Source organism: Bombus pyrosoma, linkage group LG17 (genome assembly GCF_014825855.1).
Source record: "Bombus pyrosoma isolate SC7728 linkage group LG17, ASM1482585v1, whole genome shotgun sequence".
NCBI lineage: Eukaryota > Metazoa > Arthropoda > Insecta > Hymenoptera > Apidae > Bombus > Bombus pyrosoma.
Genome location: NC_057786.1, coordinates 2422721 through 2448761, shown reverse-complemented (window position 1 = coordinate 2448761; position 26041 = coordinate 2422721). Strand labels below are relative to the sequence as shown.

General features: G+C 39.1%; 1 protein-coding gene and 3 long non-coding RNA genes across 7 annotated transcripts; 2 read left to right on the top strand and 2 right to left on the bottom strand.

Annotated features, from left to right (window-relative positions):
• The first annotated feature begins 5816 nt into the window (after positions 1–5816).
• Positions 5817–14488, top strand: LOC122576915. Its single transcript, XR_006319962.1, has 3 exons — positions 5817–6005; positions 11657–12145; positions 14395–14488. It is a non-coding gene; the product is annotated as an uncharacterized LOC122576915 (long non-coding RNA).
• Positions 12950–16368, bottom strand: LOC122576913. 3 transcript variants are annotated; one of them, XR_006319960.1, is made up of 5 exons: positions 16076–16368; positions 15534–15608; positions 14298–15391; positions 13276–13992; positions 12950–13102 (listed from the first exon to the last, which is right to left on the bottom strand). It is a non-coding gene; the product is annotated as an uncharacterized LOC122576913 (long non-coding RNA). The 3 variants fall into 3 exon arrangements; XR_006319961.1 differs by having other exon boundaries at positions 12950–13492; positions 13782–13992; XR_006319959.1 differs by having other exon boundaries at positions 12950–13992.
• A 1199-nt stretch (positions 16369–17567) lies between these two features.
• On the bottom strand, positions 17568–20247 carry LOC122576909. Of its 2 annotated transcripts, XM_043747826.1 has the most exons (5): positions 20034–20247; positions 19739–19899; positions 19469–19666; positions 17845–17958; positions 17715–17768 (listed from the first exon to the last, which is right to left on the bottom strand). In XM_043747826.1, exons 2-5 carry the CDS (start codon positions 19749–19751, stop codon positions 17761–17763), a joined length of 333 nt encoding a protein of 110 aa, XP_043603761.1. In that variant the 5' UTR covers positions 19752–19899; positions 20034–20247; the 3' UTR covers positions 17715–17760. The 2 variants fall into 2 exon arrangements, with proteins under 2 accessions (XP_043603760.1, XP_043603761.1); XM_043747825.1 differs by having other exon boundaries at positions 17568–17958.
• Positions 20248–21011: 764 nt separating this feature from the next.
• LOC122577158 lies at positions 21012–23477 on the top strand. The gene is made up of 3 exons (XR_006320094.1): positions 21012–22197; positions 22283–23158; positions 23306–23477. It is a non-coding gene; the product is annotated as an uncharacterized LOC122577158 (long non-coding RNA).
• The last annotated feature ends 2564 nt before the right edge of the window (positions 23478–26041 follow it).

Here is a 26041-nt window from a genome sequence, read left to right as displayed (position 1 = left end):
TGTTGCAGCGATTTACATGGTCGTTAAAAAACACTTACATCGTCGTGAGGCTGTTGGACGAGGCACGAATCGAACACAAAGATCGAAAGGCTGTAAAAAAGAAAGAAAGAAAAATCCTAAGGAAAGAGAGTTAATACGCCATTAAAAAAAAAAGACAGGGAAAGTGGGGAAAGGGAAGAATCACGGCGCGAAATTTCTACTTTGCGGGTGGTGTACGTGTTATACAGCAGAAGGAGATGAAAATGACCGCGGAGAAAGCATCTTATCTGTCTCGTGCATAAATACAGCAACATTGTCGTTGTAAAGTGGACACGGAACATACTTGTTACGTTGCTGGTCCGCGGGCCACCGGCTGCAGTCTCACCGCTTCGGTGCTAAGTAAAATGATATATTGCGGTTAAACGCGGCCCCGCGGTTTCGTGTGCGTGCCTGTATCACCGGCCATATATACGTACACACGTTACACGTGGCCGTGTTTAATATCGAAACGGTGTTGGTGAGTGGGCCACCCACGGTGGCCTTGCTGGACCACCCAACGAGCCGCGCTATTATAAGGGGCCGTCTCTACTTCGCACTTTACCTCGATCCGATACTTCGTTGCTCCCCTTTAACCCCTTCAACGGCTCTGACACATTACTCGAGAGCCGGGCGAATCGAACCGGGACAACGATTTCTTTTTCCCTCTCTTTCTCTTTTTTCTCTATCGTCTCCTTCGTTTTTTCCACGGTGCCGCTTGTTATCCATTAATCAGCCGGCTCTTTCGTGAGATTAGGGGGATACGTTGTATCGCTTGTTCACTCTCTTCGAGTCCTTCAGCGGGCTACGACGCGCTGAATAGCGTACGATCTCGTAGACGAACCAATGTAACACGATCTTAGCTGACATTTCGTAGGACGAAGAGAGAAACGATAGACAGGTGTGAGAAACGTTGACGATCGATCGGTTACACCAACGTAATTATCCGACGGTGATTAATAAACGTTGCGTTACTATCGCTTATTCGCTACGACCATCCACACTTTCTTTCGTTCGACGCTGGCACGTGCAACACACGGCCTTGGCGGCTCCATGTCTATACGGGGTGTTCGAAAGATTCGGTTTGTAGAGTTTGGAGAAAGTGAGGGGGGGGGGTACTTTGGTAAAGGGAAAATTGTTTGCCGATGGCATACGACAGCCTGAGTTGTCTTTCGTTCTTTTCTCTTTTTCTTACAGTCGACGTTGCGCGGTTTTCGTATTATACGATGAACATCCACGGGCTGGTAATTTGCGAGACAAAGCGAACTTTATGTCGAGTCTACAATTTTTGTATACGTCGAAGATGCCAAGTTGATATTCAGTTCTTACGAGAAATGCTGCTGAGTCTTAAGAGTAAACCGTGCACGTGTGCCCAAAGTGAAGAAATAAAAGAGTACATTAGTAGGGGAATGGACATATCCAAGTAGAATTTTTTATTTCCGCCTATCTTCCGCCTTTGCGATCACTTTCATCTATTAAAGTTAGAGAAATTTACCAAAAGTCCAGCTGGACAAATAGTAAAGCAGAAATTAAAAATAAAAAGGAGAAACTTCCATCTACGTTAGAAGATAGGACAATAACAGTCAAACTTATGGATAAACAGAAATATTGGGTTGGCAACTAAGTGGTTGCGGATTTTGTCGTTAGATTGTATTGATAAAATCCGCAGTTACTTAGTTGCCAACCCAATAGAAAACTTAGACAGAGAGAAAAATAAAAAGAGAAGAAAACTGAACCAGAGAACGATAGACGTAAACTTACTCATAAACATACACAATAAATAAATCATAGCAATGATCACAAATCAGCCCAAACTCTGTTACATACACATACAACTACCTATAACTAAAAGTGAACCAGAGAACAATGGACATAAACTTACTCATACACAAAAACACAATAAATAAATCATAGCAATGACCACAAATTAGTTCAAACTCTGATACATACACATACAACTACCTATAACTAAAAGTGAATCAGAGAACAATGGACATAAACTTACTCATACACAAAAACACAATAAATAAATCATAGCAATGACCACAAATTAGTTCAAACTCTGATACATACACATACAACTACCTATAACTAAAAGTGAACCAGAGAACAATGGACATAAACTTACTCATACACAAAAACGCAATAAATAAATCATAGCAATGACCACAAATTAGTTCAAACTCTGAAACATACACATACAACTACCTATAACTAAAAGTGAACCAGAGAACAATGGACATAAACTTACTCATACACAAAAATACAATAAATAAATCATAGCAATGACCACAAATTAGTCCAAACTCTGTTACATACATATACAACTAAAACTAAACCACTGAACAGTAGACGTAAACCTACTCATAAACAGAAACACATACACAATCATACAAAGTAAATCATAACAATGATCACAAATTAGCCTAAACTCTGTTACATACATATACAACTAAAACTAAACCACAGAACAGTAGATGTAAACTTACTTATAAACAGAAACACAATAAATAAATCATAGCAATGATCACAAATTAGCCCAAACTCTGTTACATACAGATACAAGTACTTATAACAAAAAGTGAACCAGAGGACAATAGACATAAACTCAATGATAAACAAAAACACATACACAATCATACAAAGTAAATCATAACAATGTACACAAATTAGCCCAAACTCTGTTACATACACAAACAACTACCTACATCTATCCTTATAATACAAGTTAATATCTACCCATGTAAATATATTTTCTTCTTAGTTTTTCATAAGCAACCAAACGCTTGTACATGTTATTCGACCGCACCCGGTATATACACATAATATAACAATTTTGATTTTATAAAATATATAATTTTGCGATAATACAAGATGTCCCATAACGAGCACCTACTGGCAAAGATTCTGCACATGCAGACAACAAAAACAGTTCATGTGAACGTACTCAGAGCCCTGTTTCCGTGTTACATTGAGCTTTACGTTCGTGTAAGTCTACCGAACAATAGAAACGATACAAAAATCAATTCAGAATTCACCGAATGTCCAGCTGGACAAATTGTAAAATACAAATTAAAGAAAGACAAAAATCTCAGTCTATCCATTTACTGTAAAAGAGATGGCAACAACTAACTGTAGCTTAAAAGCCACTGTTGTCTACCGGCTATTGATTATTCTCAAATCTCCCACCTTTGCAGACTATTTTCAACCCCGCCAAAGTTAGCATCCGCTTCGCGCAAGAAACAGCGTCGATTTATATTAGAGTACACCGTGTATATGAACGGTGACAGGCTAGCGCGTCCCGCGGCTACGTGTGCGTGTGCAAATCGTGCGTGCCAACTTCCGCAGTGTACCACCTGGGTGGTCCACGATCGAGGAATACGAGGATTAGATAGCTCGATAAGACGTACACGCATTTGTACGCACACCCCGTCGCTGTTACGTAGCTCGGCGACGTATCCGCTTGAAATCGTTAGCTGCCAGCCGATGGAAATACAGTACTAACGATGAATTGTGAGCCGTACGGCGGCAGGGCAGCGGCCCGAAGACCACAGCCAGAAATTATATAATTGAAATTTTATCTCGCAGCCGGATCCGAGCGTTCGGAACGCTGTGTAAACGCCGCGACGCTTCTGTCGTATTTCTTCGTGGCGTAATTCCTTCGAGCGCGCGATTAATCATTTTGGAAATTTTATAGCGAGTATTTTCGGCCGAGAGAAGACACGTCGACCGACGCGCTCGAGATTTAAATTAAGACGACGGCGCGTCGCTGCGGTTCGCTCCATTTTTATTATTCTCAAACCTCGATCGCTGGTTACACGACGTGATCACGACGGTTTAGTGGAGGGAACGTTAACAGGTTTCCAGCGGTTAGCTATTTTCGACGAGTATACTCGTCGCGAAGACATGGCAATATTCCGCGTTACCATGAAGAAGCAAAACAGTCATTTCGTTGTAACTTGATTCCATGTTATAACATGTACTCTGTGTTTGACGAGTATACTCGTCGCGAAGACATGGCAATATTCCGCGTTACCATGAAGAAGCAAAACAGTCATTTCGTTGTAACTTGATTCCATGTTATAACATGTACTCTGTGTTTGACGAGTATACTCGTCACGAAGAAATGGCAATATTCCGCGTTACCATGAAGAAGCAAAACAGTCATTTCGTTGTAACTTGATTCCATGTTATAACATGTACTCTGTGTTTGACGAGTATACTCGTCACGAAGAAATGGCAATATTCCGCATTACCATGAAAAAGCAAAACAGTCATTTTTTACTCGATTCTACATTATAACATGTACTCTGTGTTTGACGAGTATACTCGTCGTCGCCTACTTTTTCCCACACATTTTACGTACTTTTCTACTTTCTAGCTGCCAACCCTTTTTGTAGTGTAAATTAATGTACACTGATATGAAGATTTCTTATAGGAAATGTAAAGTAAGTGTGAAAATTAGAAAACGTTTTCTTTTTATCGTCCTATTGTACATGGCAATGGAAATGTTGTATAGAATTCAAGAGCAATTTCCATTTGTAAATAACTATCAACTGGATTAAACTGCATAAATAATGTCTACTATGTATAGAAGAAGGTAAGTGCCATTAGGCGATAAATACGCTGCAACACATGCACACTGAACATCATCAATTTTATAACAATTCTTACTCACAGCATTATAAACTATACTTTTGTAATAAAGATAAAAAGAACATGTCGAAAATATATATCTTTTGCTTGTATGCAAATTATTTATGCACAGAAGGAGGATTGGTGCTCACAGTGTTTGCAAATTTAAAGGAATAGCACATAATGTTTTTGATGACACTTACATCAAATATCCGCTGGGAGTACCCATCCACATGTTATTTAACAATTAAGTTATAAAAATTTACCAAATATCCAGCTGGATAAATTGTAATGTACAAATTAAATAATTAAAAAAAACAGTGTTTTTTACAAGGAGTCCTCGGATTTGTTTTAAATATATTTGTGTAGTTTTATTGTTTCATTCTCTCTTGCTAAAAGTCATCTTTCTTTGTCCAAAGATACTATATATGGCATTTACTATTTATTTATTTATTTATTTTATTCATGAAACATAATCCCTGTGTTGCGTTTTGGACTGACTTCTGGTTTACGTGGCTTACACAGCCAACATGGCACCTATCATCATCATATACCGGAAATGCGAAGAATTGAAGAGGAAACTAGTACTTTAAATAGCAGTTTCGAACGCAACCAATGTTTCCCCCAAATATTTTAACACTCTGTTTCGCGAAGGATTACAAAAACCCATGTTTTAGTGTAAAAAGAATACATAATTTCCGTGAAGAAACTGAGAGACGCGCCTACCAGCTACAAAACGCCACCACTTCCACGTCGAACATACGTATCACGCGAAACACCACCGTAAACCATCTAATTTTCACTAATAAAATTTCCTTTTTCTCTCTGCTGTCCCTTTCAAGCCGCTAACCTGACCCAATTTCGTGGAACGCTCTGTACAACAAGGTAAACAACAAACTCGTAATTCTACCGCTATTTAACCCTGCAGCGCACCTATGCGTACGACGTTGCAATTATGTCGCCGCAAATGAGCAGTTATCTACCGGCGCTCATACATTTTCAGCCAACACGTGGCGCTCACCTCGTAAATCAATTTCATCGCGCGGCAAGTTAACGCGACGCGCGACATCTGTGCATGCTTCGCTTAGATACGAGCCTATTAGGCAAATTTCGTGGCGAGCACGCTCGCCGACTGCAAATATCGCTCGGTCAGCGCCGAGCAGGATACCACTTCCGTCGTGGCGCGACCGGGTGGTCGGCGTTTAACGCGGCCGACACGTTCCGCGCCTCCTTCTTCTCGCAAATTTTCGAAATGCGTTACAAGTCGCAGGAAACGTAGCCTGGCCGTCACCAGACCCTTGATAACAGAGAGCGGACACGGGCCGAATCGCCAATGGACAGCCTGGGCCCGTTGCGTAAGTGGAAATCGGCCGATTCTCATTTTTATTTATCTACCTTTGCTTCACTCAACAAGGGAATATCCTACCCGCGTAGAAACGATCGAATTAGGCAAATGCGTCCGACCGACAACAGCCTCCTACAAAACATTCTTTTCGCGAATGCAATTAATCTTGTCGATCCGCGTGAGTCGTATCGCGTTGGGCAGATAAAAGCACGTTAGCTTTCTTTCCGTTTCGTTGTCCGGTTGTTTCCTTTTTCTTGCTATGCTAATGCGACACGTATGTCCCTTGCTTGGTTATTATGTACGTTATTACGTACGGGTAGGGTTAGGCAGGTATAGTAATCGTAGTGGAACCGGACAGGAGGTGATTCTGCGTGAAAAGATGAGTCGAAGATTGGGAATAAGTTCTCGTCGTAGGACGCTTCGTTCTTGGGCAAAATCGAGTTTGAAAATTTGACATGATTTAACTAACGCTACAGCTACCGTACTAAAGTTTCTTCTTTTTTTTATTATTTAATTTGTACTTTACAATTTGTCCAGCTGGACATTCGGTAAATTTTCCTAACCTAATTGCTAAATAACATGTGGATGGCTACCCCAGCGGAATACCATCTTCGAGTTTGTCTACCTTAAACAGTCAAAGTTTTTATTATTTTTTAATTATTTATAGAAATTAATAAATAAAATATGCAAGTTAAATAATAAAAAAATAGCCAGTCGCATCTGGCCGTGTCGTCAATCTCGTGTCTATTTATGTCTAAAAACTGTTACTAGTGAACAGCAAAATTTTTGGAAAGGCCGAAGGACGTAAATAAAATCATTAAATTTTCGGTCGAATAAATACAACTAAACATATGTTTGGTGTTACGGTAGAAAATTTCTCAACGGTATAATGTTAATTATTTATGTTAACGGTATTATATACTACAATATTATATATCATTATAGTATTATTGATGTAAATATCGACATACAGTATTATATATTGAACGTGCTTGGTACGCCATCACACGTTCTAACAGCAAAATATGACTTTCGATGGTACGCGATTGTTCTACACATGGGTATAGCACGTGTGGCCCTTTTTGTATTTCCGACTAGTCGCGAGCGACTACAAAACCCATCGTCGTATATGGCACAATTTCCATTCCTGTTGCCGCGACTCATCACGACAGAAGAGGCGCGTGCGACTGCAAAGTAAATGTACGACATACACACGTGCCATTCCCACACCCAAAACAATCGCGCGAGACTGAACGTCATTTTGTTGTTGAAAGTGTCAGGACTCTCGACGGAGGACATTTTAATATATAATACTGTTAACTTATAACGCCATACGATACTAAACTAATATATAATGTTATAATTTATAATACATTCTTACTACAAATAATTAATATTGTAACGATCTTAATATTTCACAGATACCTCAAATTTCATTGTTTTATTTGTGTCCCTTGGCTTCTGCAATATTTTTCTTTTCAATACTAACAGCTTTTCGACATAAATAGGTCAGTAACTTTTTATAAGAAATGCCATGACGGATTTATTAGCGTGTTAATACTAAGCTTGTTAGTTAACTAGAGCTTGATCAGACCCAGCCAAATGGCCGGTTTGAAAATTTAATTTAACTTAAATTTGATATTAAATTTAATTGAAAATTGCATACTTTCAAAAGATGTTCCCTTAAAAAGCACCGAGTTGCGTTACTTTGGCAATTCGCGTGCGACTAGTCGCAAACGGGAAACAGCTAGAAAAATGTATCGAATGTCCAGCTGGACAAATTGTAAACTACAAATTAAATAAAAACAAACAATAATGGGAAACATTTTTCCCAAGCATCATCTCACGACAGATTGTTCATTCCATCCAACCCGTCACTACCGATTTCACCGATTCTTATCGGCATCCCGTGTCACTGTCGAGTCTCGTACGATCGTTACACGCACCGATGAAACAATGTTGCACCAATATCTTTTGCAGCTTGACGCAAAGCGTTACTGTCGTTCGAGCCAACCTATATAAGTGCTTGTACATACGCAGCCACCTTCTCTTCCGAGTAAAACTGAAGCGATGTAAACGATAGTCTCGTCACGGTCTCGTGACACTATCGAGCATCACGCAATCGTTACATGCACGAGCGAGACAATGTTGAACCAATATCTTACAGCTTGACAGGAGACGTTATTGCCGGTTGAATCAACTTACGTATATACGCATGTAACTACTTAAGTGCTTTTTCCATCGAGCAAAAATGAGGAACGTAAACGATAGCCGCGAGCGGACTATGGATAGCGGATACGTAAGTCCATATTTACGACGAAGAGTACGCGCAACAGGCTATGCAGGAGAACAATCTGCATAACACGAATTAAGGAAAGAACACGTAACTCAGCTTCGTATACTGCATCCCCATTGACGTTACAATACTAATATTATCGCGGATACAAGTTAGCAAGTAGAAATTAATTTCCATGATAGACTAGCGATAGATCGATCGGAGTAGCATCGATACGCTAACCTGAATCGATATAACAAGCTGTTCGATGTCCGACAGAACAGATTGCAGGCAATCTATGGGATAACGAGAGAAAAAGAAGTGATGGATTGATAGACTTGTGATACGCTGTTGCACGAATCTTAATGCATAGAAACTACATGGAAAGAAACGAGTTCTGCTGGTATCTTGCAGCCTCGTTAACATCACAATGCCATTATCGTAGATAAAAATCTGTCACTAGAAAGTATGAATTAATTTCAATCACAGACTAGCAGCGCCCCTTGCATACCGTGTCGTAAACCCAAAGAAATAAGATCCGCCATAAGCGTTTCTTCCTATATCAATTTCTTTCTCTCTCTGTACCTGCTGATTATTTTTTCTTTTCCTCTTCTTTCCCGTTCCCGATCGCATCCCATCGCTGCGCGATCCGCTTCAGCATTATAATTTCAAATGTACATCACACTACCAGACGTATGCACGTTACAAATACACGTTTGCAGGAGGGTCGAGGCGTGCCACGGCGACCAGTCCGTCTGCGTTAAATGCTCCAATTATTAATTTACCTCGCTCACAATGTCCGGCGTGTACGCAAAGACGAATGCAACGTGTTATTCCGTGCAGTGCACGTAATGACGTTCTCCGGCCGGCAGAACCCGCGCTCATCTTTCTCTTCCACTTGTTGCTTGTCTCTGGCTGCCATCTTCGCGTTTTCGACGGTATTAACCGAGACCACGTGGTTGCCCTCGGCCACGCCGCAACAGGACCACGTTTTTTCGTCCTAAACACCGGTTGCCAAACGTCGCGTCGCGCGGAAAATCTGCGCCAGCTCCAAGGACGCTTTCGTTCGACAGATATCGTCGCCAGACAGCAAACGATTTTGTATCTTTTTTTTTATTATTATTTAATTTGTACCTTATAATTTGTCCAGCTGGGCATTTGGTAACTTTTTCCAGTTTAAGTTTGTATCTTGACGACCTAAGAAATTGAATCTCGTTTCGACGATAATAATAAATAATAATAAAAAAAGATTTTTGTATTTGATATTTATCGCTACAGTTTCAATAGTAAATATCAGACAGCAGGTTTCATTATTTAATTTGTACTTTACAATTTGTCCAGCTGGATATTTGGTAACTTTTTCTAGCTTAAGTTTGTATCTTGACAATCTAAGAAATTGAATCTCGTTTCGACGATAATAATAAATAATAATAAACAGCTTCTAGTGTTTGGTATTTCTCGCTGCAACTTCAATATTAAATATCAGACAGTAGGTTTCGTTATTTAATTTGTACTTTACAATTTGTCCAGCTGGACATTTGGTAAATGGCAGCACAAATATTGTTTGGTATCGTTTGGTATTTTTATTGTTTATAATATCATCAATGCGAAACAAAAAGAAAGTTACGTTACCCGTAATGTTCCCCGTGGGAATAAAAGCAGAGTAGCGGAAATTAGTTTTTGCTATTTACATTACTGTACTCTCATAGAAAGAAGATTAAAAAGAAAACACTCCACTAACCTCACTAAAGAAATAAAATAGTCAAACTCAAAGATGGTATCCCGCTGAGGTTAGCCACCCACATGTTATTTGGCGATTAAGTTAGAAAAATTTACCAAATGTCCAGCTGGACAAATTGTAAAATACAAATTAAATAATAATAAAAAGAAACATTACTTTCAAGGAGAGGCAAGGTAAGACGTGAGATTCCCGGTAACGTTTTGCTGTGCAAATAAAAGCAGAATTAAACGTTCGAAAGTATCCTGCATCGAATAATAAATTGGCTGAAATTAGCGAAATTAAAACTTGGATAGTTTAATTTGAGTGAATAGCATGCAAGTACAAAGTTTCTCTTTCTCAACAGGTAACCCATTTTGCCCGTATTATTTTATTCAACAAAGAATGCAAAATATCCCTTTTTTAACAATTACATCGATAATAACCTATAATTTATCTTTCCAACTAATTATAGATCTGCTCTGCCATATACCAACGTTTCATTATGTTTCTCTTTGCCTTCGAATTATCAGAGACACGTGGTTTCACGGACACGTACGTCCCTTTCCGACCCGATCGTCAACCTTATAATCAAACGCACGTCCCTCCTCGTCTACCGATCATGCTTTACTTTCCATCATTTAAAATGCACTTACACGCGAGACCAAACGAACAGAGAATTTATTGCGACCCGAATGATTCTCGTTCCGTGTTGAGCGGTGCGCTGGCCCTCCCAGCCTGCGGAGCCTCATTAAAGATTATTAAATGATTTTCCGGGCCAATTTTATTCAATTACATCGCCGTGTACGGCACGGTAATTAACTTATCCGATTTTTAGAAGCCCTTGACTTTCCGCAAATTGTCGTAAATCACGGACTTCCTTTCCATCCTCTTCTCCAACTCGAAAACGTACACGTTCATTTCATGAGACTCGAAGGTGGTATCCCGGTGGGGGTAGCCATCCACATGTTATTCACGAATTAAGTTAGAAAAATTTAACAAATGTGTAGCTGGACAAATTGTAAAATACAAATTAAATAATAATAATAAAAAAAAGAAAAACTTTGAATGCTTAAAATAGACAAACTCGATGATGGTATCCCGGTGGGGGTAGCCATCCACATTTTATTCAGCAATTAAGTTAGAAAAATTCACCAAATGTTTAGCTGGACAAATTGTAAAATAGAAATTAAATAATAAAAGAAATTTCATGAGAAATGAGGCAGAGCAACAGAAATAGTCCTTGCTGTCTCTCTCTCCCTCCCTCTCCCTTTTGTATAGTCGTAAGATTTTTTTTTGTGGCAAGTAGGCATCCCTGGACCGCCTCGTGGGATCGATCGGTAAATAAAATAAAATCCCCGGGGAATTTCATGAGAACGTTCTCGTTAGATCGTGGCTGCGTTCCTGACGCGTTTACAAAACACCACCGATCACTGTCATTCAAATCCTATCGGACTTCCTGTTGCGACCACTCGTTCTTTCTCGTCTGTTTGCTTCTGTCGTTAGACTGCGGATGTTTGTGCGTTTATGTGACATTTAAAGATGCTTATGATACAATACGTATACAGGGTGGTCCATGCAACTGTTTCATGTTATAACTTCATGTAGCTACAGGAAAATGATGAACGATCGGAAGAGCGCTACATCCGTACGATTGTGTCTTTTTTAGAAATGCAATGGAGCATGTGGAACCAGAAACGCTGCTAGTTGGACGACAGCAAAAGCAAAGGAATTGCTCGTTTCCAGAATCTTCTGCAACACCTTGTTTTCTCGTGAAAATTTTACACGTTTTTTATTTTTGTAGAAAAATTTGTATGGAAATTTTATATTTCTATGTGTCTATTTTACATATTTTTGTTTATTTCTATTTTTCTGATTACGTTCGTAAAAATATAGATTTTTATGAACAGTCGCGAGTTACTTTTTGCTTGTGCAATTTTTGGAAAAATTTTAATTTCATTTTGTTGCGATTATTCCGAGCGAAGCTTGTGATAGGATAACGTGACTCTGCTACACTGATTTTATTTGACATTTTGTTGCTGATGATTCACGGTTACGAGCTGGATGGATGGAGGGAGTCACGCAATTAGCAATTAGGACGAGCCCTGTCTCCTGCTTCACGCGGATAAAAAACACTGGCCGAGGAAAGAGATAAATGGTATAACAGGATTTATCTTCCTCTGACGACACTTCCCTTTTGCAAGTACAACGATGCACCTGCAACTGCTAATGAACAATAGCAATAACAATAGAAACAGTAACGTGTGAGTTGTTCCACTACGTTGGTACAAGAATTATTTTTGCAAGTACAACGTTGCACCTGTAACTGCTAATGAACCACAGTAATAACAATAGAAACAGCAACGTGTGAGTTGTTTCACTACATTAGTACAAGAATTATTTTTGCAAGTACAACGATGCACCTGCAACTGCTAATGAACAACAGTAATAACAATAGAAACAGCAACGTGTGAGTTGTTTCACTACGTTGGCATAAGAATTATTCTTGCAAGTACAACGATGCACCTGCAACTACTAATGAACAACAGTAATAACAATAGAAACAGCAACATGTGAATTGTTTCACTACGTTGGTACAAAAATTATTTTTGCAAGTACAACGTTGCACCTGTAACTGCTAATGAACCACAGTAATAACAATAGAAACAGCAACGTGTGAATTGTTTCACTACGTTGGTATAAGAATTATTTTTGCAAGTATAACGATGCAACGTACTGGCAACTGGTGCATTAAAATTTCAACGTGCAAGTGTATAATCAGAGTTTACATCGTCGTTGCTGCCATTACGACGTTAAAATCGCCAATACGTTTGGCTTAATTAACAAAAACCTTACCGATGCTGTCACAATTGCTGCATTCGAAACAAAGGAACCACGAATTGATCTTCATTGATCATCATATTTCCACACTATCTGTTGATTTATTTTTCTCCCTGTATAATTCTGTATATACCTCGTTCATATTCACATTGTTGTACTAATTGCCAAATAAGCGCCATACTAATTGCGTGAGTGAAGATTTATGTCCACCACTCTGCACAAGTATTTCCAGCAATCCAAACGAAACACTGATATTTTTAATACATTTTCAACACTGCAATAGAAGAAGTGTTTCTTTAGTGTTCAATGTCTACTTCAAATTTTCTGTTAAATCAAAACTGAAACGAGTAATAATCATCTGTGATGAATAGCTGATGTTAACAATATCGAACAGACTTAACTCAAATTCATTTAACTTAGATATCTGTAGAAACAATTTCCATTCACCTTCAATCATCGCTCTTTTATTTATTCCAACTAGCTGCCATATACTATAACATACTAGCTACATGATACTCGAATTTCTGTGTTACCCTCTGTTGGAACACCCGTTAGGAATTGAATTTTCAAAAACGCTCGAACACGTGTTTGTTTACCTTCAATGAGTAGTGAGCGTGTCGAATTTCACGTGACTAATCCCAGCAACTCGTGAGATATGTATGTCCTTTAAAAAAAAAAAGGTTACCCTTTTTTATCCTTCCCAGGGTTCGTATTTGCAAAAATTTTATGTTACCCCACGCCTACGTCATAAAACATGTATACCATCCAAATTTCACGTTTCTAGGTACAACGGTTTGGACTGTGCGTTGGCAAGTAAGTAGGTGGTTTATGCACTGTACACTCTGTTACTCAGTTACACTTGTTAACTAACATTGTACACTGGATCCGTTTTACGCGAATGAAAATCGCGTAAATAAAGCAAAAGATGTTAGTGCAAAAGAAAAAATACGTACATATGCGATGACTAGCACAACGTGATGAACCTTTATCCTCATCATGTACACTACTGACGTGTTTCAACATCGCCGAGCAAGTTACTGTACACACCTGTCGCTTTCAAAACTCCTAGCCTACTGTATATATACACTGGTATATACAAAATATATACAAATGTACAAAATGCTGCCAATTCTTCGCAGTGTGTCGTATCTGTTTATTGTTCCCCTGAAAATCACAGCGAAATGGACACCATGTTTAAGTTCAAGAGTTTTATTCTAAGCATTAGCTTGTCCAAAAAGTGTCTTCCCCTTACAAACATGTCTTTTACAACAACGCATCTTTAAACAAACACGAAAGCTAATCTGTCAAATGTTGTGGTCTTTAAATATTTTAACAGAAGAAAATGTACCATACGTAATTCAATAGAATAATACAAAACAAAAATGTCGTGCATCTATTATTTCCTTATATAAGAAAAGAAACTTTTCGGACAACCTAATACATTTTACATACTTGCAATAATTACATACAATTCGGAAACGTGCAAACACCAACGCACGATAGTGTACGTAGAAACCTGTATCTTCCAAACGCATCGTTTGGCCAAGCAAAGATCCTGTTTTTCAGGTCTACTATCTTGTCCAACGATACCCGACAAATTTCGTGGCTGTCATTCGGGATAACATCGAAAGGAATCAGGGCACTGTGACTGGATCGGTCGTCCCTGGAGTATCGCGTCTACCGTGCTAGTGGCTCACGCACCGTAGCACAGAGAGGCAACACAGCCGTCTTGGTTGCACCCTGAAATAAGGTAGCCCCGACGACGAACCAAGGAGCCGACGTGGGTGGCCCCAGAGAGATTTGCCTTCCGCTAAATATCGCCTTTGCGCCCTCGACGTGGGTGGCCCTCTCTCTTTCTCTCGCTGCTCGCTGGCCGAGGGGAATCCTCATCCTCTGTGGCGTGGCTGCTTTTGCCCTCCTTCGTCCTCCGTCCAGGAGCAACCGTTGTTGTCTCCTGTCCTCCTCCTCCTCCTCCTCCTCCTCTATCTTCTCTTCCTTCGTCGTCATCTTCTTCTTCTTCTTCTCCTCTTTCTCTTCCTCTTCTCCTTCACTCTGCCTACCATTTCTCTATGTATGCGTGATATTGGAGGATCGCGACGAGGATTCCTCTGGAAAGAAACGGTTCCAGGGAAAGGAGAGCGGCTCTCAAAGATGAATAGGTGTTATTATAGGTAAAGGTAATGAAAGATATTGTTACGCTGTAATAAATAGTATGCGGAATCCGAAGGCGAGCCCATGGTGAGCTGAGATCGGTGCAAGCTGAACTGAGACGGTAATGATCGGTGTTCGAAGCCGTTTCCCTTCTTGGTTTATTGAGGCTAGCCAGGCAACCCGTTTGAGGGTAGATTTAGTGTTTCACGGGGAAATTAAGGTCGATTAGAACCCGGCGAATGAGGAGTGGCGAGACCTGCTCTTAGCGTTTGCACGGTGATCATGCGCCAGGAGCGAGACGCACAGGCTAATTGTCCATTGCCATTGTGCCCTTCTTTTTACCCATTTAAGCGGTGATTAACGTTAATTGTTGCATTCTCCAGAATAATTTCTTGATGGCTCGCCGATGGTCCTACGTGTAATTATATGGAAACAATAAATAATTAATAATTATGGTATTAACGAATTAAATGAGATAATAAGATCGTTGTTCGAACAAGTAGCAACAATCTCGTCCGATTGCACGGTAGATCGCCACTGTAGAAGCAACTTACTTGCCATATTGTATCGTAGAATTTACGCTCGTTTATTAGCTTGAGGATAATTCAGGCTTCAGAACATAGACTTTCCTATAAATTGAATTATCATGAAAGTGTAATTAATTTCTAATAGGAAATAACTGGGTGCTAATAAAATTGTAATCGACTCTAATTTCTTAATAAGTACAATTTTTTCATAAGTATCATTTGCCATTCTAAGAAACAACCTCCTCCCTTTCAAAAAAAGATGACCCTAAAAGATCTGCTGTAACACTAACCTCAACAGACTCGGTCAAACGACGGGTTTCGACATTTAATTTAAAATTCCACGTTCATCTGACTTTCTGTAAACTCTTATACTGTATTGTTAATTGTTAACACAACAATTTATCTACAGTCAGATGAGCAAAAGAAACAACGACGAATGCACAATTTGAAATTGAATTTTGAAACCTGGTAAGGTTAATGTTCAGTTTTTAATAACAATACCTTTTCCACCGACGAATTGTTAATGTTTTATCCAACATTATTTATAATTCTTCCTCGTTTTGCTTTACCTTTTTCGTAAAATTCATAACAGGAGAGTCTGCCCTCCCTCCGACGTATATACTCGTCGTCGCTTGAACTACGCGCTGCCTAGGGGATTCTTAAAACGAAATTCCCCACGTATCTTGAAAATAACATTTATTTATCCATCTTATCGAACGTGCCCTACGATCCGGAGCGAAAGGGTCTCCAACTTCTCGAGCGAATGGCTTGCGTAATCAATTAGCACCCTCGGCGAGCGGCACGCGGAGGAATGTCGAACGTGTGCAACTTGCGGCGTAACGTTGCACAGCTAAGAATGAGAATTCCGCCGGAGAAGAAGACAGACGGAAAGAACAGGCAGAAAAAGTTGGCCAATCGTACAGTATAAATAACGTCCGGCGCGCGCAAGAACGACGCGAGCGAGGGCGTTTTTACGCGCGGTTCTGCCAAGAAGCAAAGGAAAAGAAAAGAAGGCGGAACAAAACGGAAGAGTAGGCGAGCTAAGTCGAAACGCGTATACAGTGGTGTGCAAAAGTTTTCGGTTCGATAAATTTCTCCCTCTCTTTTCTCTTTAATTTCAGTATCATTTGTTATATGTTATATTGTATATATATATACAGGGTGTCCCAGAACCATTAGCACAACCAAGGAGCACTAGGATCTAGGAAAAAATATGTGTAAAATGTAGAATACGTCTTTTACGTTTGAGGCTTGCGTTGTTGTTGAGAAAATCTTGAGCTTGGAAATTTGATTGCTGTACGTAAATTTGGATAGTTGACGATTAGATAGACTGCGAGATCAGCTGCGAAGATATTTTTCCACTTGAAGCTTCGTTTTCAAGAAAACAGAGTTTCATTGTGTTTACTTAACAATTTTATTTCCTTCAAATTAAAAAATATCCACGTTCGAATTTTATTTGGAGATCTGTCGGATGCACTTGATCGCCGAGTTTGGATACAAGTTTTTGAGAGGCGATTGAATGGCGATTTCTTCTCAACGAAGAAACGTTAAAAAATACCACTTTTGCACGACTTGTCATTAAACGCATTTATTCCCAGCGTCCAAGGGAAATTTATTATATTTTTCTTTCAATTTATCTTCTTCCTAGTATTATTATTATTTTTCTATCGAAATACCTACGTGCCGAATATGCGGGACCACGTTGAGTGTACGCAACATGCAATATGTCATTGATGCTGCCACTGATGATGATGATAGAGGATTATATTTATTCCGTGGCGGCGATTACAAAAGAGGGAATAATAGTGAAAAATAGGTCCGATAAGTCCGGTTTTCTTTGGGATCACGAAGAATGTGCTGCAGGTTCGTAGTTCAACCTGTATGAAACAAAGAAAGTGAATATAATACGATATAAGCTAAAAATTGCAAGAATCTGTTCCTTCTTTATTTATATAAATATACATTTGTCATAGAAGAAACAAAGTTTCCTGAGACTTCTTTACAAATTTCCTAGGTATTGCATAGCAGCTGTTACATAACCTAAGTGTAGCATTTTTTAAGCTCGCAGCATTTCGCATTTTCTGTCACTCTAAGACCCTTCAACATCTTATTAACGAACGTCTATTAATTTTGTCGCGTGTTAACGTCGCGCTATTTTTGCCGCAAGGAAAGCATGTTATTCTATTTACGATGTTTCTCAGATCAGCTGTTCCATGTTAGGTTAGGTTACTCTACAGCGACTCACCAAAGTGTTTCAGCGTCCTTTAAAATAGAATAACCGTTCGAAAATTCGACCAAACGACTCGATTCCTCTTACAAGTTCCAAGGACTACTTTACCAGATGACGTCTTGGACGAAATTTGGAAAAAATCGCAACCGATCGCAATCGGAGTGCGAATAAAAGTAACAGAGGTTGCTCCTCGCAATTCTTCTACCCGAGCCTCTAACGAAACTGCAAAGAAAAAAATTTTGTAAATTCAGGTCGTTTGCACATAATATGCAGCGTTTTATTCGTCCTTCCTCTATTTCACCCTGTGCTTTTTTTCACCTTCCACCTTACGAGCAAGACGCGCACGTACACGATCGTTGAACCAGAAGAAAAAGGACTCGCGATGGATGATGGTAGCGAGCGAAAGACAGGAAAGAGAGCAACGATAGGAGAGACGCGAGAGGAGAATCGAAGTGAGAGTGGAGCGGTGAATCAGAGGAGAGCTAGAGAAAGGAGAGCTAGAGAAAGGAGAGAAAGAAGAGAATGGAGCGAGCCAAGAGCAGAGGCAACGAAGGAGAGACAGAGAGAAGGTCAGAGAGGCGACACAACGCGTGTGGTCCACCCTGTGTTGGACGACGAGCAGGTCGAGACCAGGACGACGACAGCATCTTATCCGAGACCTCCGGATCGATCGATCAATGGCGAGATCGATGCCTTCTCGGGCCAGACCGATCGAGTACTTACTTACGTGGCACGCTCGGCCGCACAAGTATTTTTCACCCTGCAGGCGGCGACGACCATGAACGACCACGTGCATCGTTCAGCCTCCACAAACCATATCGTACGCGATATTGGAATTGGTCTGCTGGAAAAATACTTTTTTCCTCTCACTTTTTGTTCATTCGGTTTTATGCTCACGAGAATTTCGGATGACTGTGCATTGTGTAGGCTGCACATCGTTTAAGCTACGAGAGTGAGAGAGGTGCGGTAAAAGTGAAACTAAGGTCGTTGCTGCACGACCAAGTTTCTCGGTACCGTTGGAAATTATGTGCCATCGTGTTATTTGCAAAGAAGCATGTATTGGGTTGGAAACTAAGTGATTGCGGGTTTTGTCATTGGGTGGTATTGACAAAATCCGCAATCACTTAGGTGCCAAGCCAATACGTAGCTTGTAAACTGAAGATTCCTTGTAAACGACACTGTACGTGGGAAAATTAAAAAATCTTATCTTTTTTATAGGGATACATCGTAGTACAGAATTTAAGAGAAATTTTGCATTTGTATAACAGAATGTTTTTGTATTATTATTATTTAATTTGTACTTTACAATTTGTCCAGCTGGACATTTGGTAAATGTAACAGAATGTAAGTGCCATATGCGATGCACATGTTGCAACACACGCACGCTGAATATCACCAATTTTGTAACAATTCTTACTCGCCACATTATAAACTATATTTTTGTAATAAAGATAAAAAGAAGATATCGAAAAAGTAGTATCTTTTGTTTTTGTACAAGTCGCGTGGGGACAAACAGGTGTTTGCAAATTTGAACCAATGGCACATTCGGTTTTCTGTATTTTCAACTTTTTGTTTGTTCATAATTGCAACATATCAATGCAAAAAGTAGAACATTTTGTGACGCATCAATAAATAAAATTTCGAAAATCTACTAAAAAATTTGACGTTTTCAGTGACGCTTACAGCGTTGTCTACATGGTACACTGTAATTAAATTATCATTTAGTTTTTACCTGATCGTTGTTGGATGGATTTATTATTTAACGTCGTTAAACGTGAAGGTAGAAATATCAATGAACAAGCTCTCTTAAACTTTTCCCTTTTTGATGAAAGCAGCGTACATTTGCATATTCCAAACCATTTAACTTTTCTTCCAAACATTTTCCTGTATCCTGTGAGCAGCCTGTAGAATGAGTGGAAAATCGTGGAATCTGCGGGAATTGAAGAGTTAATCAATTGTTTTTTTTATTTTTTTATTTTTTTTTATTTGGCAGACTACTTACAATCAATTCTCATTGAGAATTATAAGTAAATTCTTTTGGCGTGGTAGTGTAACTTGGATTATAATAGTTTATAGTATGTTTGATTCTAGTTGAATCTAATGCTTCAATCTGAAGGGAACCAACTGTTGCCACCTGTTTGAAAAAACACCCCACTGACCTCCCTAAAAAAAATAAAATACTCAAACTCATCCACATGTTATTTAACAATTAAGTTAGAAAATTTTACCAAATGTCCAGCTGGACAAATTGTAAAGTACAAATAAAAAATAAAAAAACCTGTTTGAAAAGCGTATACCTAAAATGTGTCGCATGTACAATTTTTCTTATTTGTTCCTTTCATTTCGTCTTGGCCTTCAAATATTCCTCCTGGCATCTTAAACCTTACGAATGTATTTTACTTTTTGCTGAAATTGCTATTTAAATAGCAAACTGTAACATGACGAGTATAAGTACTGGCGTTTTTTCGTGACGAGTATACTTGTCGAAAGAGCAGCCAACTGGTTAACGAACAGATTCATAACGAAAAGGAACGAGGGCCAATATCGCGGTTGAAAAATCACGCAAGAACCGAGGCCGGTGAACGCGGTGCCGGTTATAATACCAAGACGCAGCCGGTCACCTAATGCTAATGCAACTACCATTAGCAAGTAGTGAATCGAATGTAAAGTCGGACGTAAGGTGGGACCACACAGGTCGACGGTAGAGGGTTATACGGGGCCAGCAGATGCAGTGCCCCATAAACAGCGGGGCGGGACCACCCAACGCGCCTCTTCCTTCGTTTCGTTCCTTCGTCTGTTTCCTTAATAACCACGATAGCCGGCCGGTTGCAGCGCGAGAAACGCGTATATAGCTTAGCCGCGTGACAGTCCGCGAAAGTGAACGCGTAACGCGCGCGAACCCTCGCCAGGATCACCGTATCTACGCCAATTATCGTAATTTAATGGAACAACGATAACAATTACCGGGAGAAGGGATCGTTTGGTGAACGAGAATGCGTAAATTAAGCCCTCTTGTAGCGTACACTGTGCAGTCTAATGATCTGAAGTCAGTTTTTTTTTCCAGCGGAGAGTCGATCGAGAGAAGACTGAAATCTTATCTACAAAATTCCACTTTGTAGCAATGCCTTTTCTTTTCTTTTTTGGGACAGTTAAATGGATGAAGGTTTGTGTGGCGAGCAGTTTGCTTCTTTGAAAGTGTACCTCTGCGTGTAATTTTATTACTGAAAATACAAGTTGACATAAACTATAACATTAATTCCCTATAACACTTCGTACAAAGCTGACGAATTGCAGCGGTGTCGCATCGAGCTCGATTTTCTTATTGGGTTGGCACCACTTAGTTTCTAACCTAATAATTTCGATCGCGGTGTCGCTCGTTGCCGATGTTCACGCGCGAAACGGGGAAAGAAAGTGAGATTGCAAGGGTCGTAAAGTCACGCCTCATACTGCTTTATGGGGTTCGCGTGTTACCGACCCATTTTGTTGAATTCCACCGGACCTCGTCGGATTTCCTCGCTTCGCCTGCTTCCACGACGTTTGTCACGTTGCTGATCGTTGTTGGGATATGTACATAATGGATAATATACGAACGACCCGTGGCGAGGTTTATTCGATACCTTCGAATTCGTATAATCGCGAGTACCTTCGTTTCAATAATAAACAACTCTCGTTAAATATGCTGAAACGTTTAAACAAGTTGTTGCCAGTTACACTGGAAAATCACCGATAAGATTTAAGATGCTGTTACAATAATTATATTCTTCTTATAAATTTGAAGACACGAAGAGATCGCAGCAGAGAAATATAAAAAGTACATTTTGTTCCTACTCTGATGGAACATCTAGAAATTAAAGTGTACTGGCTAATTAACCACACATATAATCTAGTTAGACAAATTTACCAAATGTCCTGCTGGACAAACTGTAAAGCAGAAATTAAAATTAAAAAAAAACATTTAATCTTCCTCTTGTATGGACAGTAAATTAAAAATATATAAAAGAATAATAAAACCTATGTGGACATAAAGTGCAGCGCTCTGGCCAACAGCAGTAGAAAGCTACATATGGAAGATGGAATAACTGCAAGCTTAGGACGGTTGTAAACGCTTCATGGTGTATTAGGAACGAAGAAATTCGAAATTAAACGGAAATTCGGCACTAAAGTTCCAGCAATTTTGTTTTACAGAGTTTTTTTTTTATTATTTAATTTGTACTTTACAATTTGTAAAGCTGGACATTCGGTAAAATTCCAGCAGTGTGGGATAAAAAGAAACTTTTGATTGTCACTACAAATGTGTACGAATATATATATGCGCATTGTCAGTCCACAATGGCGTCTAAATGGAGATGATTATTCACAAATCCCCAGAATAATAATCTGCCAAATGTCTCCATAGACAGTGGAGAAGAAAGGAAGAAAGATTTTTGTTGATCGTTGGTCCACAACAGTCATTGTTTACAAGTAGAGTTAACTTTTATGCGAAATCTATTGGTGTCTGTAATAATATGATAAGTCATGTTTTCATATTTTTTTCTTTTTCTTCCAGATGTAATCAATCGCAGTAGATTCAATTGTTCTATACTTGTAAAATATATTTACAAAATTTAGATATCCTACGTAGACTTTGAACCTATTCGAGGAAATCAGCTTCTCGATATAACCGCCGAATGCTACTACGAATTAAATCAATGAACGATTGCCTCGCTGATAAATTGGGATAAGCGTACCGTTTGAAAATTCCACTCTTCTATCTTGTCTGATAAGCAACGTCGAATAAACTCGTATCTGTTCGATGGAAACGTTAGAAAATCCATATCGCTCCACGGTTAAATTAACAGAGTGGAGCTGACACAGCTACACAGACTACACAGGCACAAGGGACATAAATGGCTGTCGAAGAAACGTACTTTACGATTCCTCGGTTCTTCAGATAAAACGAACGATTTTGTGTATTCAGTTGTACCGTGTCGCGCATTAATTATGGACGTGACTAAAACCACGTGTGGGAACATTCGAAGTTGGCTACCTGTCTTCAACCCAACACGTGTGCGCTTTCTCAGAGGCCAGCTTCCTATAATGCTGCGTCAGATTGACTCTCGAGAAGAGATAATGACAGCCAGAAGCTACTTTAACGGAGTAACGATGCTTGTTCGTCGGCCTTCTACCTATCGAATGCGGTGACAGCGTCGAGTACGATTTACATCGGAACGCATGGCCGCCGCTCGGTGCTCTTTAACATCGTAAAATGGAATTGAAAATATGGAACATGCCAACGCAAAACGAGATGAGCAATAAGTTGGTAACATAGCGGTGAAGCTAGAAAAATTTACCGAATGTCCATATATACAAATCCGAATGTAAAGCACAAATTAAATAATAACAAAAAAAAGCAGCGGCGATCCTTAATCTCTTTCATCTCACGGTACGTATAAATTAATTACTAAAATTCTGCGTTGAAAAATAGATTGTATGTTTATATTTATCATACACGAATCTGTCTATAGTTTCCTTTATTCGTATTAGCGGACCAGGATCGCCAAATTTCACAACAATTTCATGTTCGTTTTAGATATTTAACGTTGGAGCTTATTGTACATCCATATATGAACTGTTATGTCTTTATTGTATTTTTAATACAATATACCAGCTAATGTATCTTGGAAGATGAAAATTATACAGTAATTTTCCAGCAATCATTATGGTCCCTATCTTTTGTCACTAAGTGTATATATAGCTGTGCTGGTTTCCACTGTAATACTAACTCCAATTCGATATTCCGTAATATGAAATATCTTTCTCGTAATAATAAAGAATGTAAGAAATGGCCAGGTAATAAGAAATCAAAGATTTACTATTCCATCATTGAGAATTATTATTTCCACGAAACATATCGATGAAACGTTCGCCTAGATTCTACTCTGTTTCAAATTTTTGTTAAAACATTACAGCAGGAACATAATTATTGTTTCAGTTCCACTTTTGATATATGACCGTTTTCTCGGAATTCTAGCGCGAAAAATTTTTTTGCGACCTTTCAGACCGAAACTGCTTGTCCTTTTTCAGACTCCTCTTTTCAACCAGCTAGGTTCTATTAATGACCAGCGCGGTCTTCTCGTACAACTTGTTTTTCGATTCTCCTCGTTACGAAAATTAAATTTTATCCTATTAATATTCGTTACACGACAGCGAAATTTTAATACTAATTCCAAGATTATTTTACTGTAAAGAATGCTTAATTCGAATAGGTGAAATTACGCAAGAAAAATATTTTTCGTTTGAAAATTTAATGAAAAATTCCACGTTCATCGTTATTTCTTTCGTTTAGCTAACTTTATGTAAATTCCTACATTAATCTGATTAATCAATTTCTCAATTTCTGTTAATAGAAGAGTCTACATAAAGTTAGATGAACGAAAGAAATAGCGACGAATGTACATTTTTACGTGCAATGTTTAACCGGGTCTTTTAAGGTTAGTTCTCGTATCCTAACCTGTCGATCTTTATCAAGCACAACACCACTCTCATCCTTTAAAAAGCTACGAGCGAAACGTTTGATTCATCATCGGGTTCGATCGCTAACGGAATCGACGTATCTTCTTCGGGGCAGTTGCTCGACGAGACTTTATCTTTTTAGGCTTATGGATTAGACGCGTTCACGAAACATGATTTATGCCGGCTTAATAGTTTCACGGCGGTTCCCGGCATTCGGCCAGACCATAATCCTTTTTATTACCTCAAAGACGTTTCACGGTGACGGGTCTATCTATGTGGAATTCAGGTATCGTGCATCTAAAAAAGCCAAAGCCGGCAATAAAGTGTCCCGAAGAGTTCATAAAAGTCGGCGCTTTCACTGAAAACGCGTTCTCCTGTCCATTCGACAGCCACCGCGGGGCCATTAACTTTAACCTACACGCGATCCACCATTGACTGTGTCGTGAACGCAATTTCCAGTGTGTACACGACACCCTTTTTCTTCTTCTTCTTCTCTTCTACTTCATCTTCTTTCCTTTTTCTCTTTAAGTTCTTTGTTTCTAGTCACGCGCCTGTTATACACTCGTTCCTTTTTGTCTTCTCCCCCCTCCTCCCGTCCGCCCCGCTCCTCTAATTTTTTTTCCTCTTCCCTTCAGCTTCCCAACTTTTTTTCTTTCTTTGCTCCCTTTGGAAATCTCGAATTTCTAGGAAAGCAGCAAAGGATTGTGAGTCCTAGGGAGATCCGACCACCCACGTGGAGACAGGGCTTTACACTTTACAGCCTGCTGGAGTGTCCGGATACGGGATATTTTTGGTAACTTTAAACCACAAAATGTAGCACAAGATTATGCAGCGTTCTCATTTTCCCTTTTCTCTCACTTGCTGGAGAGAGAAAGAGAGAGAGAGAGAGAGAGAGAGAGAGAGAGACACAGGGTAAACAGTAGCGCAAGGAAGTTGCTTCGATTTACGTGTCTTGATATTGGAGGTCTACGGAGAAAAGACCTTTTGGATAAGATAATTTTGTTTGTAATTTGCGCATGTTGCTTTGGATTGTACGAAATATAGAAATATGCAAATACGCAGTGAGGAAAATAAAAATAATCTCTTTTCTTATACATAACCTTTATTCGAATTATAGAAATATGCAAATGTGTAATGGGCAAAATAGAGATTTTTTTGTATAATTTATAAGTGTTGTAAGAAGTACAGAAATGTGTCAACGTGTAATGGAGAATGTAGAGATCGTTCTTTTAATAATTTAGGAATATTGTGTTGGCCTATGTAGAATATACAAATACGTAAATATGTAACGAGGAGAGGAGATCATTATTTTCCCCATAGCTTATGAATATTATTTTGGATTATGTGAAATACAGAGAAGTATACAAAATTAGAAGAGAAGTGTGCAAAATTACACAGTAAAGGAATTCCTTCGATACAAAATATGCTTACTTTTAATATTGTTTTTATTTTTTATTCTCGCCTCGATCTCGTTTTACCCGAACGTTTTTTTTTTATATATTTAATAATTTACATTCACAATTTGTCCAATTTGGACATCTGGTAGAATTTTTTAGCTGTTTGATTATCATGTGGGTGGCTACCCCCAGCGGGGTACCATCTTCGTGTTTGTTCTTTTTTTTATTATATTGTTTATTTTTAATTTTACAATTTGTCCAGTGGGACATTAGGTAAAATGTTATAACATATGATTGAATAGCATGTGGATGGTTACCCCCAGCGGGGTGCCATCTTCGCGTTTTTTAGTTTATATCCTTTATGAGATCAGCTGGGTGTTTCCTTTTTAGTCTTCTTTCTATTCTTGCGTTGATCG